This window comes from Phyllopteryx taeniolatus, chromosome 4, assembly GCF_024500385.1.
Source record: "Phyllopteryx taeniolatus isolate TA_2022b chromosome 4, UOR_Ptae_1.2, whole genome shotgun sequence".
In the NCBI taxonomy this organism is placed as follows: domain Eukaryota; kingdom Metazoa; phylum Chordata; class Actinopteri; order Syngnathiformes; family Syngnathidae; genus Phyllopteryx; species Phyllopteryx taeniolatus.
In genome coordinates, this window is record NC_084505.1 from 31417696 (window position 1) to 31436483 (window position 18788).

The window sequence follows — 18788 nt, forward strand, 5'->3', positions numbered from 1 at the left end:
TGCAATTGCAATATTAATCTATCAGAAACAGTTGAAAGTCAAGTCATGCCTAAAACTGTAAAAAGAAGAGCCGACTTACTCCTTTTCTTTCTTGGTGTAAATGTTTCAGACGATTTCGTGAATTTTGAATTGACAAAAATATAGTGAAATGGAAAGGAAAGTGTTACATTTCTTCTTTAATCTGGCCCATATTGTTATTAATGTTCAAATGTCAGGTTTTTGTACTTTAAAAAATGAGGCCGACAACCAGGAGTGTGTCGACTTTATATGTATTATTGTTACTAATAACTTTTTTAATCCTCATTTTTAATAACCTGACCATCTGTACTATGACAATAAATGTGGCCATTTAGCTCGAAAGTCTACCCATCCACATTTTAGACTGACGTAGTAAATCTTCAGACTTCAACCCTATAGAGCATTTTACATGCTGACGAGGAGACTGAAGGGCGTAAACACGCCCTGCCCCTGGAAAATAAAACAATTCATTTTCAGAGTTTGTTGGACTTGGTGATGAACAAGACGGAAACACACTGGCACTTGGAGTCATTTTTATTCAGTGTTTGTTGACAAGGGTTTTCCTCCACTGCTTCATTTTCACGCTAAAAGCATCCTTGGCTTTTGTACCACTGAGCTCTGGCAACGACGTCACTGGAGTAGTCGTCTCCGGTGGTGCCCATGTCCATCTTTTCATAGGTTTGCACGCCTCCCACACCAATGTTGTAGGCCGCGATCCCGCCTGCAGAGAGGTTGAGTACAAAATGAGCCACAAGATGGCGCATGCGTCAATGTGAGAGTGGACGAGCTAACCTTTGAGTTGCTGCTCTGGAGTCCAGTTGGGGAACTTCTTCTTGATCTGATCGATGAAGCCGATCAGGATATCCGTGCCTTGGCAGAGATGTTCCCCACTGTCCCAACCACCTCGTGGATTGTGAAACCTTTTATCAACCTACACATAATGAAATTGGAAGATGAGGATTGCTTCTGGATTAGAAACTATCCATCCTTCCATTTTCCTGCCACACCAATCGCAGGGCATATATTAACAAACAACCATTTAACCTATGTTAAACTGAAGGGAGGAGCCACATTCAGTCAGGTCATAGCTTTGCTGCCATCTTGCGGCATCGATGTGGGCATGAATTACTTAATAGTGTTTACTTTGTTTACTTTTAATTTACTTATAAGTATTTATACATAAGAGTTTTTTTTTTTTTTCACAGTGCCACATGTGAGCCTGAGTCTATCCCAGCAAACTTTGGTGGAGAACAGGGGCACATATAGACTAACAACCGTTCACACTCACATTCACACCTATGGACAATTTTGATTTTTCACGGAACCTCACACGCATGTTTTTGTGATGTGGGAGGAAGCCAGAGAAAACCCAGATAAGCACGGAGAGGATTTGCAAATTCGATGTCCATCCTAGAACTGTGAAGCGGATGTGATAACCTCGAGCGCACCTGCCCTGGATCCAAAACTATTTCAACTATTTCCACTATCGCGTCATTAGAACGAGTGCTACCAACCTGCATGAGTCCCCAGGCGTTGCCGTTGTCTCCCCAGCCATCTTTAAGAACATTTCCAGCCCTGGACTCTCTGGAGATGATGGCAGCGATGATAGAGGGATCAATCCCCCTTTTCCCTCCCACTTTCTTGATGACATCCTTGTACTTTTTCAGTCTGGCCAGATCTGTTTGCGCCATGGTGTTGGATGCTGTCACACCTTCAAAGAGAGAAACACCACAAAGAGGCGGCTGGCTGGGCGACAGTCTTGGGGAGCATGAAGATCTGATAGCGAGTGGACGCCATTACCTTTGGTTTTTAGTTTGTCCTGTCTAGCTGTTTTCTCTGACGCCCCGTTTGTGTCGACCTTTAAGATTTGGCCATAATCTAAAATCATTAGATTAATTTGACTACTTTTTGCGTTTTGAGCAGCTGACAAGCTGAACATGTGGTAATTGTAATACACTTAATATATTCCAGCACAAAAACCACTCTCACCATTATCTTTCTCCTCTTCCATTCCTCTCGGCATGGTCACCTTTAAGCAGACAAGAGAGAACGAGTTAAATTAATACTACTTCTAGATCTTCCGATTTTTTCTCTCTCTCCATATTCATATCACACTTAATTCACCATATGGCAGGATTTTGAGTGTACCAAGAAAAAAAAAGGAAACATTACAACACATGGAATTAAATGTAAATAGTGTACAATACTACTGTGCATTACTGTACATTGAGAAGTTTCAAAGGTGTTTTAAGAGTATAGAAAGTGTTTATAAGACTATGGGAGAGCGCTAAAGGTTAATAGGAGTCTCGGGAAGATTAATAAGTGTCAAATATGTATAAATAATCCCAAAAATATGTTTCCGCTACTTCGTGGATTGCACCTATTGCGGGGGTTGGTCGGGTACCTAACCGTCGCAATAAACGAGGGATTACCGTAACTAATCATTTGAACAATCTGCAGAAGTGGACGCATATTAAGAGAATCTCTCTGCTCGTTGGGTCACATCCCCAGAATTTGTGGTCAATAACAAATTGGCATATGCCAGTCACGCTCACTGGCCCGGCAGTCTCTGAGGTGACCTCTGGCCAATCGTAGGCCGCATCTGTGCTCCCTGCGGTGCGCCCTGAAGTGGTCCCAGCTGTACTCCCTGTGGCACTCCCTGCGGTGCTGCCCCCAATGGTGCCTGCAGTGGTCCGTGCAGTGGTATAAATGCTGCTTGCGACAGAAGGTACGGCCGTTGAGGATGCAGAACTGCGTACCAACCGAGGAAGGTCAACACTACTACTGAAGCCACACCACAACAGAATAAGCCTGCGGGAACATAAACAGGGACAAAACAAAAAGTCTGACTGACACACGCACACACAAGTGTAGTGTACACACCGAATTGAACTGGACTCATTTGTATTTAAATGTAAATATAGGTGAATAATCATCCATCCATCCATTTTCTGAGCCGCTTCTCCTCACTAGGGCCGCGGGCGTGCTGGAGCCCATCCCAGCTGTCATCGGGCAGGAGGCGGGTACACCCTGAACTGGTTGCCAGCCAATCGCAGGGCACATACAAACTAACAACCATTCGCACGCACAGTCACACCTACGGGCAATTTAGAGTCTTCAATTAATGCATGTTTTTGGGATGTGGGAGGAAACCGGAGTGCCCGGAGAAAACCCACGCAGGCACGGGGAGAACATGCAAACTCCACACAGGCGGGGCCGGGGATTGAACCCGGGTCCTCAGAACTGTGAGGCTGACGCTCTAACCAGTCGTCCACCGTGCCGCCTGGTGAATAATCAATCTGTCATAAAATATCATTTTCCCCCAAAATGTATGCTTTTCTCACCACATCAACATCTTGTGGAAATGGTGACTTGTCCAAATTCACCTCGGTATAAAATCCTGTGTGCAAGAGATGGCAAAAATTCATATATACTTATGACTTTTTACCCATTTATTTGTTGTTTAATTTTCTCAAACAAATCTAACAACCTATTCACGTACTTTTTGTTAAGCTGAAGTAACAGTTTGACATTGACTTTATGAACTTAAAACAAATGTGTTTAATTATTTTTCCGTCTGTGTAGTTCGGCATTGTGGGATAGTTAGCTAAGCTCGCCATAGCTGCTTAAATGGCCGATAAGGATCATTTGATGCAACTTTAAATGGAACCATTCACCAAGTTATTGCTTTATAGGTCACAAATCATTCTTGGAGCTGTATTATACAGACACGACTGACAAAAACTGGTTTCATTCTTTTGAATTCTATCTATGTCGTTACTGTATGTTTTACATTCAAAACGACATTTTTTTGTGTGTTAAAAAGGCTAAAACAGATGAATGGCATTTCCATTCATTTTAATGGAGAAAGACGATTTAAGGTAGTGTCTTGAGTTACAAGTGTTGTCAAGGAACGAATTTAAGTCGTATCTCAAGGCCCGAAAAATCGAATTGAGTCGAGGAACAAAGTTAATTGTACTTCGTTAACTCCCACCACTGCTGATGAGATATCCCGGTTCACACGCAAAGCTTTAAAATAACCAAAAAAAAAAGATGTGAACAGTAAATCGGAGTCAAAATCTCAATTGATTCTCTATCAAATGTGATGAAATACCCAAAAGGTTTTGTCACAATTGCAAGTTCACTGCTGCTTTCAATTGTAGACTACGTATAGATTTATCTCGATAAGCTTGTCTCAGTGTCATTGTCTTAATTTTCCTTATCGTTGAGTATTCATTTTGCTCTCCTTGTCGTTGCACTCACCTGTGACTTGATTCTTGTTGGTGTTCACGCGGCCTTTTGTGAAGCCAATGGTCCGCTTTCCGTCTCCTCTACTTCTTTATACCCTCATATGTTCCCTACTTGTCCTTCCAGTTCCCGCAGCTGGCGAACCGTCACCACCAAACAACTTTCATTAGCAGAACACACAAAGGGAAACTGACGCCCATGCGATCATCTGCATTGTATTTTGTTCACAGCTCAATTTCTTTATTGAGCTGTCAAATTGCTTTATTTTTGGCACGCAATCATTAGCTCATCTTTTATTTCAAGGTATTCATATCTGGATCTGGTACAACACCTTTTGTTGAAACCTCCACCTAGTTTTCATGCAGAAAAAGTATTGGGACATGTGAGTGACGGTTATGTGTTTTGTTGCCCAAGTGTGTCCTGTTACACTTGATGATTCAAACAGTAGCGCTGAATGTGTACGCTTGGTTGTTGGAAAGAAAATTAAAGATCGAGACAACAACAGCTCAAATAGAATCCAAACAGATCAATAATAATAATAAGAGTTAACCGTAAGAGGACATGAACATGTGAAAATATGAGGTTAAAATCAAGAAATTTGCAAGAACAGTTCAAATTTAAAAAAAAAAAAAAAAAAAAAGGTGTCGGTATCAAACTCAAGGCCCAGGGGCCAGATCTGGCCCGCCACATAATTTTATGTGGCCCGCGAAGGCAAATCATGTCGACTTCCTCGATTCATGCTAAAATGCCAAACTCTCTTCACTTTTAATAACATTGAGATATTGCAAGCATTTTGTTTTCAATCCCGCTTTTAAAATAAATAGAAAAATAGTTGAACAATTTTATTATTTTTTTTACTGGCTTCTGATTTCAAAAATAGTTATCCATCTATTTGTTGTGTATACGATATGTGGCGATCATGCCTTTATGTTATATGGGTTCATAGTCATCACGGTCCTCCGAGAGAAACCATAACTACGATGTGGCTCGCGACAAACATTTGTTTGACACCCCCTTGCCATCGAGCATTTTATTTGCTGAAGAGGCGATAGAGGGGAAAACTGTGAAGAAAAAAAACAACAACTCAAAGAGATGTGGCGAAGGCCTGGAAAAGCATCAGGTCAAGACTTGGTCAAGACATGAACGCAGTCCAGGTTTGACTCGTGTTTATTCATAGTTGACAAGGACTAAAAGCCTCCTTGGCTTTTGTACCACTGAGCTCTGGCAACGACGTCACTGGAGTAGTCGTCTCCGGTGGTGCCCACGTCCATCCTTTCATAGGTTTGCACGCCTCCCACACCAGTGTTGTAGGCCGCGATCCCGCCTGCAGAGAGGTTCAGTGCAAAATGAGCCACAAGATGGCGGGTTCGTCAATGTGAAAGTGGACAATTCAACCTTTGAGTTGCTGCTCCGCAGTCCAGCCGGAGAACTTGTTCTTGATCTGATTGATGAAGCCGATCAGGATATCCGTGCCTTGGCTGAGGTGTTCCTCGCTGTCCCATCCACCTCGTGGGGTGTGATAGTTCTTATCGACCTACACGTTACCGTGAAGTAGAAAGGAGAGCAACAGAGTTTCCTACGAGGAGGTCAAATGTTTGAGTTTTCAAACTGCTAACAATATTTGAATGTCGCCTCATTTCGGTCCCCGCCCTGCCCAACCAACCGCACTTGCATTCCACCTATGAGCAATTCCAGAGCCTTCAATTAACCTAACGCAACGTTATTGGAATGTGGAAGTAAGCCAGCATACCCGTGGAAAAGCCACACAAACACGAAGAGAAGAGGCGAACTCCGCACAGGTTGGTCAGAGCTAGGATTCATTTTAACCTAATACCGACCTGCATGAGTCCCCAGGCGTTGCCGTTGTCTCCCCAGCCACTCCTCAGTACGTTTCCAGCCCTGGACTCCCTGGAGATGATGCCAGCGATGATGGCGGGATCAATTCCCTTTTGCGCTGCTACTTTCTGGATGATGACCTTGTAATTGTTCATCCTGCCCACATCCGTTTGTGCCATGGTGTTGGACGCCGGCACACCTTCAAAGAGAGATACCGCACCAAGGTGGGTAGTTAGCCCGTTGGTTTTGGGGGAGCATGATGGCGTCAGTCCATAAAGTGGACAAACTTTATTGCGTTTTTATCAATCTCCATAAAGCTTTGGACTCAGTTGACCCGACTTTACTTCAGCTAGAGCACGGGTGTCAAACTGGTGGCCTGGGGGGCCAGATCCGGCCCGCCACATCATCTTATGTGGCCCGCGGAAGCAAATCAAAATTGCTCATTGTGCTCTGGTGTAACACCATTGAGATATTTGCAAGCACTTTTTTGTGACCCATCCCACTTTGAAAAGAAATGTAATAGTCGAAAACATGTTTTTATAGGCTTCTGATTTCAAAACCGGTTATTCATCAATGTGTTGTGTATACCGTGACAAAAATGAGTTTGACACCCCTGATCGAGAGCATCTGTACACCATTGGCGTTGACAATAAATCCTATAACTACACTGAGAACTATTTATCGAGCAGAACTTAAGCTGTGGTAGCTGATGGTTACTGATCAAATTTTCTGCAAAGGGGTGCCACAATGGTCTGTTTTAGGACCACTGTTGTTGTTCTATATTAATGATTTCAGTATTAGTATTTTAAAAAAACTGTTGAATTCATCTGTATGTGGGTGACGCAATCATCTACTCAATCTCTAGCGTTGCAAAACCTACAGTCTGATTTATGTGCAGCCAAAGCACACTTGCTAAACGTAAATTAGTTACATTCAAACAAATCGAAATGGATTATCTTCCCCAAAAGACTTTTTGTTGATTCAAATAACTACTTGTTGATGGGGACTGCTTTGAAAGGGTTAAAAGTATCAAACTGAAACCTTTATTGGCAATCTTGCAGAAATAAATCTTGTCTGCCTCTGTACTGTAAAAAGCAGCTGGCGCAAGCTTTTTTAATCACTTCTGGAGCCGGTCTATAGATGGTCCTCCTGATACAGTGTATCGCCCTGTGATTAGATGTATTACTCCCTGAGTAAATAAAGGTTGGGGGGCGAAGGGGACGCTGTTACCGTCGTATGGCAGCCTATCTTGCCCAGCTGTTTTTTTGGATGCCCCGGATGTGTCAACCTTCGTGATGTCCCCGTGACCTAAACATGCAAATTCCAATTACAGTCACAGGACTGCTCATCAGCATTTTCAGCTCACAGGAGGAAATTCCGGCCTAAGAAAAGGCGCTCTTACCCATCGTCTTTGTCAATGTGTGACCACCTACAGACAGAAACAGTCCAGTTTACTTTCACTACATAACACAGGAAAAAAATTATCAAATGAGCATTAGTAGTACGAGTAGGCAATAGATGATAAGCATCATTTATTTCCACATTGTCATATAATAGTAAATAATTTGAACGTGCCTGAGATGGATGGATGGATGATACCTGTCTTGCTGTTGTTCCGTGTTGTATGAGCTCTCTGTCGTTTCTTCTACTTCTGCTTTTATATACTGTGCTTCCTCTATTACTACTGTCTGCGCAGTTGCTTCCTTTGTCAGGATGTGCACTCCTTGTTTGTGCAGTTCACCCGGGGGAATTTCCCCAGTGTTTGAGACCAATGAGTTTATACAAAGCGTTACTTTTACTTTCACTTTCGCGGGGTAGATGTTTACTGTCGGCTATAGCTTTTATTTTCTTTTTTTAAAGCTGTTTTCATGATAATACTACTAATAGTCAAACACTTCTGTGAAAAAAGTCAGCTTAAGTGAATAATGTTGTACATTTTTACAGAGCCACTGTCAAAATACTACAATAATAAAGACATAATCTTACGAGAATTAAGTTGTACTATTACAGGAAGAAAAAAAAAGTCACAACTTCTGAAGAATAAAGTTGCAATATTAGGAGAATAATAAGTTTTGATATTAGTAAAAAAAAATAAAACATAAGTAAGTCAAAATATCATGAGGGGAAATAAGTCATAAGCTTACAATAAAAAACTTTAATTGGACAAGAATAATAAAATATGTGAACGTATTTAAAAGTCATTTTACATGGCAATATAATTTGTTATATTTTCCTTTCAGTATGTAAGCCAATGCCCAACCCTAAAAAAATGAATCATCTTTGTGAATGAACTGGTTTCTGCAACCGGGTGGGGACTTAAGCACCATAATGTTGTCATTGGTTTGCATTGTTTGAGTTTGTGTTTCACACGGTGCAATGACATTTCCCAAACAAATTGGAAATGGGAGCGGTTGATAAAGTTGCAGATGTGCTGGAGCCCATCCCAGTTGACTTCGAACTGGTATAGAAATCAAACGTAAAAAAAAAAATAAAAAAAAGTTGCCCCGCCATGTTTTATACTTTGTTTTAATCTTCGGACTTCAACCCTATAGAGTATTTTACCTGCTAAAGAGGAGCCTGAAAAAAACAAACAACTCAAAGTTGCTGTGGTGAAAAATGATTTTCACAGTTTGTTTAATGTGGTCAATACATGAACACAAGCCAGGTTTTGACTCGCGTTTATTTAGTGTCGACAAGGGCTTCTCTCCACTGCGTTGTTTTCACGCTAAAAGCCTCCTCATTATAACGTGCGCTACCGACCTGCATGAGTCCCCAGGCGTTGTCATGGTCTCCCCAGCCATTTTGCAGTGTATTTCCAGCCCTGCACTCTCTGGAGATGATGCCGGCGATAATAGCGGCATCAATTCCCTTTTGCGCTCCTACTCTCCGGATGATGCCCTTGTACTTGTTCATTCTGGCCAGATCCGTTTCGGCCATGTGCTCCGACGCTCTAACACCTTCAAAGAGGGACGGGGTATTAACAATGTTCATGTATTACCAAAAATAATAATACTAATTTATTTTTATTTATTTCTTTTTTCTTTTTTTTTGAAGTGCCATTTTATTGGTTTTCCCCAATTGTTTTGGTGCAAATAATTACAAGTACTTTCGGGAAATATTCACATGTATTCATTATTATCTTGTTGCAAATCATATGAGCAGTTTGAAATTTGTAACCAAAAATTATTTCAACAGTATTATGAATCAGTGAGCGTGCACCATTCAGTTATGCATCCTTTGTAAATGTGTACATAAAAATGTAAGTTGTGGCAGTGCATTGGGGGGGGGAAGGTTCCAACAAACCAATCTCTTTTGAAGTGAAGCTTTTGACTGAAATTTTGTAATATTCAATGTCTTAGAACGTTTCTAAACTTCACATTGTTTGGCTTCCACAAGTGCATCAATGTAATTTAAGTGTTGTCAGTGCACCCCACAGTGGACAGAATTAGGAACAAAAGTTACTTTTATTTTAAAATAGCGGTGATTGTGTTCTCCATCCCTACGGGCCGGATTGGACAGCACAGGAGGAAATTTCGGCCTAAGGGAAAGGCGCTCTCACCCATCGTCTTCGTCAATGTGTGACCGCCTACAGACAGAAAAAGTCTGCTTTAGAAGTTGCAATTTTAGTCATATGCTTAACGCAGCGAGGGAACCACCGTGTATTTGTGAAATGTTATTCGCAAATAGATAGCTTACCTGTCTTGATGTTGCTGTTGAGTGTCTTCCAGCTACTCGGCCTTGTTCACTGTTCCACCAGCTTTCTGTTTTCCCTTATATGCACTTTTTTTTTTTTTTTGACGTAACCTTTATTCACTCTTTTATCAATGTCTATGGCCAATGAGACATTTTTACTTTCCATTTCTCAGGAAAGACATTCACTGTCAGCTATAGCTTAAAAAAAAAAAAAAAAAAAGAATTTTTTTTTTTTTTTGCTAATAATACTGTATGGTCAAATTTTTTTGTGGAAAAAAAATCTCTTATGTGAATAAAGTTGTAATATTATAATATTATTATAATGTGATGTATAATATTGTAAATGGGGAAATAAGGAGAATGAAGTCGGAATATGGGGGAAAATGTATCTTATGAGAAAAAAAATAGAATAGTCGTATGACAGCAAATATTTAGGTTTACAGAATAAGGCTTACATTTTAAAATACGGTTTTATTACATTGTCTTTTTTTTCCATAAAACGTGTTGAATTGTAAAATAAAAATCCAAATAATAATCCAAATGTTATGTGGAGAAAGTAAAAGTATGGCAAGAGAAAGCCATAACTTCATGAAACATTACATGAGTTCAGTCTGACTTTTACTTTCCTTTTTAGTAAGCCATTGGTCCCACCCGCAACTGACAAATAATCTTTTTGTGTATTGCATTAGTGGAGCAACAACCAATATAGTAGACGGTGTTGTTGTTTTTAATTCATCAGATTACTAATGTATTGTTTTTAATGTATCAGATTCCTGATTAATTATAAAATTTCATAACTCAAATGACTTTATCCCAGCAGTATGGTACTAAATGACTGTGACTGTTGACTGCTTGTTGTTATGCAGAGGGATAAATCATAACATTAAAATATTTGCATATACATCGAAAAAAAGTTACAGAACAAATTAAACTCTTTAATCAAGGTACCACTGTACTGTATATATATTTGAAGATTATATTTTTAATTTTCTTCCATTTTTTTCCCTCATTTTGGGGGGGGGGGGGGGGAACCAAACCTGAAAATGCTTACTGGTGGTTTATCCTCGCTTATTCAAGAATCTTTTTGAGTTAAAAATAATATATATACAACCCCAATTCCAAAGAAGTTGGGATGTTGTGTTAAACATAAATAAAAACAGAATATAATGATTTGCAAATCATGTTCAACATATTTAATTGAATACACTACAAAGACAAGATACTTAATGTTCAAACTGATCAACTTGATTGTTTTTAGCAAATAATCATTAACTTGGAATTTTATGGCTGCAACACGTTCCAACAAAGCTGGGACAGGTGGCAAAAAATACTGAGAAAGTTGAGGAATGCTCATCAGACACCTTTTTGGAACATCCCACAAGTGAACAGGCTAATCCGGAACAGGTGGCTGCCATGACTGGGTAGAAAAGGAGGTTCCCTGAATTGCTCAGTCATTCACAAGCAATGATGGGGCGAGGTTCACCTCTTTGTGAACAAGTGCGTGAGAAAATAGTCAAAAAGTTTAAGGACAATGTTCCTCAATGTACAATTGCAAGGGATTTCATCCTCTACGGTCTATAATATCATCAAAAGGTTCAGAGAATCTGGAGAAATCACTGCATGTAAGCGGCAAGGCCGAAAACCAACATTGAATAGCCGTGACCTTCGATCCCTCAGACGGCACTGCATCAAAAACCGACATCAATGTGTAAAGGATATCACCACATGGGCTCAGGAACACTTCAGAAAACCAATGTCAGTAAATACAGTTCGGCGCTACATCCGTAAGTGCAACTTGAAACTCTACTAAGCAAAGCAAAAGCCATTTATCAACAACACCCAGAAACGCCGCCGGCTTCTCTGGGCCCGAGCTCATCTAAGATGGACTGACGCAAAGTGGAAAAGTGTTCTGTGGTCCGACGAGTCCATTTGCTTTTGGAAATTGTGGACATCGTGTCCTCCAGGCCAAAGAGGAAAAGAACGTAAAGTGTTATGGACACAAAGTTCAAAAGCCAGCATCTGTGATGTTATGGGGGCTGTGTTAGTGCCAATGGCATGGGTAACTTACACATCTGTGAAGGCACCATTCATGCTGAAAGGTACATGCAGGTTTTGGAGAAACATATTCTGCCATCCGAGCAACGTGTTTTTCATGGACGCCCCTGCTTATTTCAGCAAGACAATGCCAAACCACATTCTGTACGTCTTACAACCGCGTGGCTTCGTAGTAAAAGAATGCGGGTACTAGACTGGCCTGCCCCCGGACTGTTGAACAGCTGAAGCTGTACATCAGGCAAGAATGGGAAAGAATTCCACCTACAAAGCTTCAACAATTAGTGTCCTCAGTTCCCAAACGTTGATTGAATGTTGTTAAAAGAAAAGGTGAAAAGGTAGCACAGTGGTAAACATGACCCTGTCCCAGCTTTTTTGGGAACGTGTTGCAGCCATAACATTCCAAGTTCATGATTATTTGCTAAAAACAATCAAGTTTATCAGTTTGAACATTAAATATCTTGTCTTTGTAGTGTATTCAATTAAATATAGGTCGAACATGATTTGCAAATCATCGTATTCTGTTTTTATGTATGTTTAACACAGCGTCCCAACTTCATTGGAATTGGGGTTGTATTTCTAATACCACTATAAAGGGCATCAATTATCCGTGGATTTTGGCTATTCGCAGCCCCAATCCCACGCGAATCGTGGGGGTCCATCCATCCATCCATTTTCTGAGCCGCTTCTCCTCACTAGGGTCGCGGGGGTGCTGGAGCCTATCCCAGCTGTCATCGGGCAGGAGGCGGGGTACACCCTGAACTGGTTGCCAGCCAATCGCAGGGCACATAGGAACAAACAACCATTCGCACTCACAGTCATGCCTACGGGCAATTTAGAGTCTCCAATTCATGCATGTTTTTGGGATGTGGGAGGAAACCGGAGTGCCCGGAGAAAACCCACGCAGGAACGGGGAGAACATGCAAACTCCACACAGGCGGGGACGGGGATTGAACCCCGCACCTCAGAACTGTGAGGCTGACGCTCTAACCAGTCGGCCACCGTGCCGCTCGTGGGGGTCCACTGTACTTTAAACCAGTTAATAACGGGTGAAACTAAAAAAATGCCAGCAAAATCCAATTCGTATGCTGCGAAAAAACCTATTGGTCATGATGAATATGGTTTCTTTTGGAGTTGAAATTTGCCATAAGGGAATGGCCACGCGTCCCTATTGGTCTCATGAGCAATGATCTTGTATTTTATGAAGCATATACTGTAGAGGGTCAGTGTCTGAAATGGTCCCAGCGCGTTATTTCAGAAAAGAAGGCGTCCCCGGGGCAGGAAGTGTAGTTGACCATCTGCCTGTGGCCACGGACGGTGTAGTTGGCCACGAGCCTCCTTCCGTCCACCGCGCAGCGTGTCAAGCGATGGCGGAGAAGGTCCGTGGCGTGACGCGACGGAAGAGCGGACGTGTAGTCGCCAATGACCGACACGCCGTAGCCGAGGTTGTTGTGTCCTCGCGTGTGCGTGCCGAGGAGGTTCCAGCCCCGGCCTTCGTAGACGTAACCGTCCGAGCCCACCACGAAGCTGACGGGACAGGACGCAGGAACATGAACACGCGTGTTTCACGCAAACTACTCGCAATGGCAATGGCGTTGCAGACCCCCCCACCCGGGTAGGTGGAAATCTGGCATATAAATAGAACACACAGGTCCAGTGGTGCCTTGTGATGCGTATTATTATATTTTCTATTTACATATGTTGCTTCACCATCTACGTTCAAATGTCCATTGCTTCAAGATTACATCCACCACATTAATGCTAATTGTTAGCCCGTGTGCCTATGGAGTTTCCCATTGTATGTTAGCGTTAAGACAGCGTAGGCTATGTATAGAAAATACTGTCGGGATTGCTGTGGACTCTTTTCTCGTAACTGCGTTTTTCTTCTTTTTTTTTTCTATCTCATAAAACACATTTTTCTCGCAAATTCCAACTGTTTTTCATATGTTTTAAGCAACAATTTAGCAGCATTAACTGTTTAAAAAATCAAATAGTCAAAGGTAAAAATCGTGTCACCTGTATCCGATATCGCTCCAGTTGCGGACGTCCTGGTGGAAGCGCTGCATGGCTCGCATGTTCTGGGAGCACGCTGGGAAGGACAGGCAGGGCTGCGAGGGGTCGTAGGTGTGGTGAACGTAGACAAAGCCCAGGGGCAAAGACAGCGGGGTGGGGGTTTCCTTGGGAGGCTTCGCCCTCCACTGGCAGCGAGAGATGATTTGAGGACAATCTGCAGGGGAAAAAAAGGCCGTTTATGTTTTATGTGTTTATGTGTTTTATTTGTATTTTTTTAAGACTGCAAGGTGTAAGATGCTGCAGAAGGTGGGTAGCTTTTAAAAAAAACATTCGTGCTTAGCCATTAGTTACATTTTCACTGATCAACAAAGGTCCATAAATGTGAGGGGCAACTATACATTGTAAATCCTTTTGTCAACGGGGTAAGGTTAAGGTAGAGATTAAGGGTTGCGGTTGGGGCTAAGGTTGGGTCGTACGTTAATTTTCAAGGGTAAGGCACTGAATCATCTTATCGGAAAAAGAGACTATCATATCTATTATTTTTTATATGTTTCAACAATTATATTTTGGGTTTATAATAATAACTAAAAAATTTAAAAAAAAAGATTTTTGACAACAACAAAAAAAAGTTGAAAAAAATAAATAAATAAATAAAACATACTGTGTCATGTCTTGCTCCAAAAAGAATTTGAAAATAAATTTATAATTGTAGGTGGAAAAAGAAAACAGAGGGGGTTAGGAAAAGAGAGGGATAGGTTAAATTAAAAATCAAATGCAAGAGGGGTGAAAAGAGGGGGGCGGGGGGTTGAGGGGGTTAAGGTTAGGATTACAAAAAGAGAAATAAATGAGAGAATAAATTAAAAATCACATACATGAAAGAGGGGGAAAAGGGGGAATTGAAGGGGTTGTGGTTAGGATTAGAATAAAAAGAGGCGTCGATTAGATAAAAAAATCAAATGCAAAGGGAGCAAAAAAAGGGGGAATTGTGGGGGTGAGGGAAGGAAAAATAATTTTAAAATGAGGGGGGTAAAAAGGTTGAGACGGGGAACAGAGGGGGGGCGTTTTTTTGGTTTATTTTTTGGGGTTACGATTATGAGGGGGGAAGATGGGTTAGGGTTAGGATAATATCAGGAGAGGGTAGAAAGGAAGAAAGGGGGAGGAGGAGGGGGGTCTAGGGAAATTCTTAATGGAAAACTAAATGGGGAAAAAAATGAGAGAAATTTTAGATTAGGGCTGGAAGGGAAAAAACGGGAAGGTGGGGGGGGGACGAGGAGGTCTAGTTAGGGTTGGAAAAGGAAAAAGCTGGGTTGGGTTAAGATTTAGAAAAAGGGAGAGGAGATAGAATAAGTGGAGCCTGAATTAAGAGGGTTAGGGTTAGGTCTTAGGTTAGTGTTAAGGTCAAGGTTAGGGTACGGATTTGGTTTGATCTCAAGGGATAATGTAGTGACTTACCCCAGTACTTGTGCACAAATGCCTCTAGTCCTTCCTTCACCGCCTTGTTGACTCCAGTGTCCAGAGCGATCCACTCAGTCTTCTCCAAACTCCAGACCAGCGCGAGCGTGTCCATCACCTCCACCTGGAGGTCAAGCGGCTCCAGAATAGATCGAGAGATCTCCCTTCGCGTTGGACTAACGTGTCTGGACAAGGTATCAAGACCCTGGCCCGCATGCAGGGTAAAACTATAATATTCCTTCAGGATCTCACTAAGAGCATGCGGCTCCTCCGATTTGGGTAGTTGGCTGATACCCGTGCCCAGTATTACGCCATCCATACCGCCGTGAATAACTGCGTCGGTGGCCAGGGTGGCGGGCCAAGACAGTTTGAACACCTTGGGGCGCGCCACACTGTCCCAGCACCCGTCGGGCCCCAGGCGATGAGACACCGGGATGTCCTGGAGGCTGAGGAAGGATAACCCGAGCGTCCTTCCCAAGGTGAGCGGAAAGAGCCCGACGGCCGAGGTCGCTTCCTGCTTGGCTTTGAGTCCAGATTCGATCCCCAGAAGCAAAGGCGCCAGGCCGATCGTGGTGCCGTCCGGGGCGAGCGCCACGCCTCGCTCCTCGCCGCTGTCTGTCACGATGTGGTGGACGGCCTTGTCAAAAAAGCTGAAGGATGAGGCGTTGAGGATGGCCGTCTCTAGCCCCATAGCGTCTGTGAGGTTATTAGAAGCACCCAGGAAGTGGATCGTCATGGCGTCGTCGTGGCCGGCGGTCCTGCGCAGGGCCCTGACCAGCGCCAAGGGGGACAGACCCGGGTTGGACTCTTCCACCTGCTGCACCGCATGGATGAAGTTGTGCATACTCCGCAGGTGGACACCTAACAGCGGAGAAGAGGAGAATGCAAGTCACTTCTCACCTCCTGCGTATCAAATCAAAGATACTTTTTTTTTTTTTTATTGTCTGGTCAGAGAGTGTAACAAAATAAAAGGTCACTCTTTATCACCCATGTCAAGCCAGTTCGGCAGTTGTTACTCGAGAGTAACGTAGAACTGTGCTGTAGTCACTGGACGTCATTCCATTTGAATGTTATCGATACATAAAATTTGTGTGATTACTTAATTAGATTACAATTTAAAAAAAAAAAAAATTTGTTAACATGTGATGAAATGTGACCTCTCAACCATTCCTGAAACCAAATACCTACAATATGCACACATTTTTGGCATTCAGAAAAAAAAAAAAAAAAAAAAATGTTAAGGCCAACAATCCATTGATTGCGCAATTGCACAACAGTATTGTTGCAGGAATAATATTAACACAGGTCTTAGATGGCCGAAACACTTTGTTCTCTAGATCAGTGTTTCCAAATCTCATTTTTGGGGCCCAGGCAAATATTTTACATTAGAAAAAGCTCACTAAATAGAAAAAAAACTAAAAGTATATCCAGTACTGTATACTGAAATAATGACGAACTTAGTGTGAAATCTGGGCCTGTTTAGTTTAACACAAAGCTATTAAATTTAGGCCAAAACTGCAAATGAATCTGTAACAACCATTTTGTTTCACACAGTTGGTCTCGTATTCATCTTGTTTTTTTTTTGTTTTGTTTTTTAATACTCACATACCAACTGCACTCCTCCTGTTTTATTTTCTGCATGTGCGTTTGCAATTCGTAAAGGCAATAACACGGTACGTGGCGGAAATCCGAAACGTACCTGCCGGCCTGCTTGACATTAAAGCGAAGCAGTAGGATGACGCCAACACGAAGAGTGACACTCGAAAAGACGCCATCGCGGCTGAAATGAACAAAAGATGACCCAGAACGCCAGTGAGGAAGACGGAAGTAAAGGCATGCGGCCTCTTTTCAAATTTGATGTTGTTCCCAAACTGAGTAGGCTGACTCGACGTGTGTGTTGCGTGCACTTGTGCCCGTAAGGACGAGCACACAGCTACAAATATTGATTCAGCCCACAGAACGTTGCATCGGGAGCAAAACAGCGACCCCACCCCCCACGCAAGGTGCAAAGGTCACGACATCATCAATCATCAAGTGAAAATCCATCATTACCGTTCGTCCGTCCTGATTGTGGCGTTTTGACAAGTACTTTGCAACCATCCGCTCGTTTTCTATTTATGGGGTTTATTCAGATTCCAAATTTGAATGTCTGTTTTCTTTATCTCTTTAAACTAACGACGATGATTATTAATGTTATTCATATTATTATGTTCAGTTTGTTTTCATAGTTTTAATATATATATATATATATATATTTTTTTTTTTTATTCTTTTTTTTTTTTTTAATCGGTTCAACCATAATTCAAAAGCAATGTCTGATTTTCATTGGTTAATATTCATCCAGTTTTTATTATTACTTTTGTCAGCTTCAAGTTATTTCTGTCATTAACAACAATTGTATTCACGTGTGTAAATGAATTTAAAAGTCCCCCAAGCATTGTATCAAATTTTCAACACCAATCATTTTCCTCCTGGTTGGCTGGTGCGTCTGCGCGTGAGCGTCTGGGTGTGAGTTGTGGCCGACAGCAGGTACATGGTGAGTGTTCTCTTTGTCCCGCTGAATAAACGGCCACTGTGGCTCGTAACTGGAAAAACTTGCAAGTCAAGGTATCTCTGTCTAATAATAATAATAAAATTTATAGTGACGTGGTCATCCGTGGAACAAATTATTTTGGTGTCAGCGTCGTTTACTTCAAATAAAGCATTTGATTGGTCACATTGTCAACAAGGGCCAGCCAGCTCTGGTGTGCCGTTTGAAGGTCCACTTTGATCAAGACGACGAGGTCGAGTGTGAGGAGACTGGTCGTGATCCTCGCAGACTTGTTCTTCGGTGGGGAACGCGTGCATGGTCTCCAGGACGAGGCCAAGGTGCTCCAGGAAGGAGTTGACGGACACCCGCAGGATGCGAGCTTCGTCGGCGCGCCACTTGGCTGTCAAGACGCTTCCGACGAGCGTCAGCCGCTTGTGGACGCCTCCGCGTCGGGGCTCTCGGTCGGGACTCAGCGAGTGCAGAGCGACGGCGGCCTCGCGTGACGACGGGAACGGAACGTCCAGAGAGAATTCGAGTTTGCTGGCTCGCTCGTCGCTTTCAGGCGCCGCCATGTTGTTTGCTATGTGAGTCTTCGTCATAGACTTGTATAGGTAGATAGGACACGCCCATTTTGAACTCTGTGCCGACGGCGACGCTAAGCTAGGGAGGTCAATGTCGTCAGCTTATTTTCAATGTTTGGACGGCAAGAAAATCAAAAGACCATGGATGCCGGAGCATTGTGCTGCATACGGTTGCGTAAAACCATGTACAATTACGACAACTGGGAGTCTCTTTCACATATTCTTTTTCAAACGTTGTGTATTGGTAGCATACGCTTCAACATTGACAAAACAGTACCATCCATCCATTTTCTGAGCCGCTTCTCCTCACTAGGGTCGCGGGCGTGCTGGAGCCTATCCCAGCTGTCATCGGGCAGGAGGCGGGG

At 42.5% G+C, this 18788-nt stretch overlaps 4 protein-coding genes across 7 annotated transcripts; all 4 read right to left on the reverse strand.

Moving 5' to 3' along the window:
• Positions 1 to 534: 534 nt before the first annotated feature.
• On the reverse strand, positions 535 to 4443 carry LOC133477188 (lysozyme g-like). Its single transcript, XM_061771679.1, has 8 exons — positions 4282 to 4443; positions 3363 to 3418; positions 2574 to 2829; positions 2008 to 2047; positions 1819 to 1896; positions 1533 to 1729; positions 811 to 949; positions 535 to 739 (listed from the first exon to the last, which is right to left on the reverse strand). The coding sequence occupies exons 2-8, from the start codon at positions 3371 to 3373 to the stop codon at positions 603 to 605; spliced, it is 858 nt and encodes a 285-aa protein (XP_061627663.1). The 5' UTR covers positions 3374 to 3418; positions 4282 to 4443; the 3' UTR covers positions 535 to 602.
• Positions 4444 to 5415: 972 nt separating this feature from the next.
• Positions 5416 to 7814, reverse strand: LOC133477192 (lysozyme g-like). 3 transcript variants are annotated; one of them, XM_061771684.1, is made up of 6 exons: positions 7702 to 7814; positions 7505 to 7531; positions 7333 to 7410; positions 6105 to 6301; positions 5662 to 5800; positions 5416 to 5590 (listed from the first exon to the last, which is right to left on the reverse strand). In XM_061771684.1, the coding sequence occupies exons 2-6, from the start codon at positions 7506 to 7508 to the stop codon at positions 5454 to 5456; spliced, it is 555 nt and encodes a 184-aa protein (XP_061627668.1). In that variant the 5' UTR covers positions 7509 to 7531; positions 7702 to 7814; the 3' UTR covers positions 5416 to 5453. The 3 variants fall into 3 exon arrangements, with proteins under 3 accessions (XP_061627668.1, XP_061627667.1, XP_061627669.1); XM_061771683.1 differs by having other exon boundaries at positions 7678 to 7807; XM_061771685.1 differs by having other exon boundaries at positions 7505 to 7562; positions 7678 to 7771.
• A 1106-nt stretch (positions 7815 to 8920) lies between these two features.
• Positions 8921 to 17528, reverse strand: pglyrp2 (peptidoglycan recognition protein 2). 2 transcript variants are annotated; one of them, XM_061771682.1, is made up of 4 exons: positions 17012 to 17528; positions 15313 to 16173; positions 13864 to 14074; positions 8921 to 9059 (listed from the first exon to the last, which is right to left on the reverse strand). In XM_061771682.1, the coding sequence occupies exons 1-4, from the start codon at positions 17085 to 17087 to the stop codon at positions 9053 to 9055; spliced, it is 1155 nt and encodes a 384-aa protein (XP_061627666.1). In that variant the 5' UTR covers positions 17088 to 17528; the 3' UTR covers positions 8921 to 9052. The 2 variants fall into 2 exon arrangements, with proteins under 2 accessions (XP_061627666.1, XP_061627665.1); XM_061771681.1 differs by lacking the exon at positions 8921 to 9059 and adding an exon at positions 10168 to 13374.
• A 113-nt stretch (positions 17529 to 17641) lies between these two features.
• Positions 17642 to 18452, reverse strand: LOC133477193 (EKC/KEOPS complex subunit LAGE3). The gene has a single exon (XM_061771686.1). It carries the CDS (start codon positions 18439 to 18441, stop codon positions 18034 to 18036), a length of 408 nt encoding a protein of 135 aa, XP_061627670.1. The 5' UTR covers positions 18442 to 18452; the 3' UTR covers positions 17642 to 18033.
• Between the last annotated feature and the right edge of the window lie 336 nt (positions 18453 to 18788).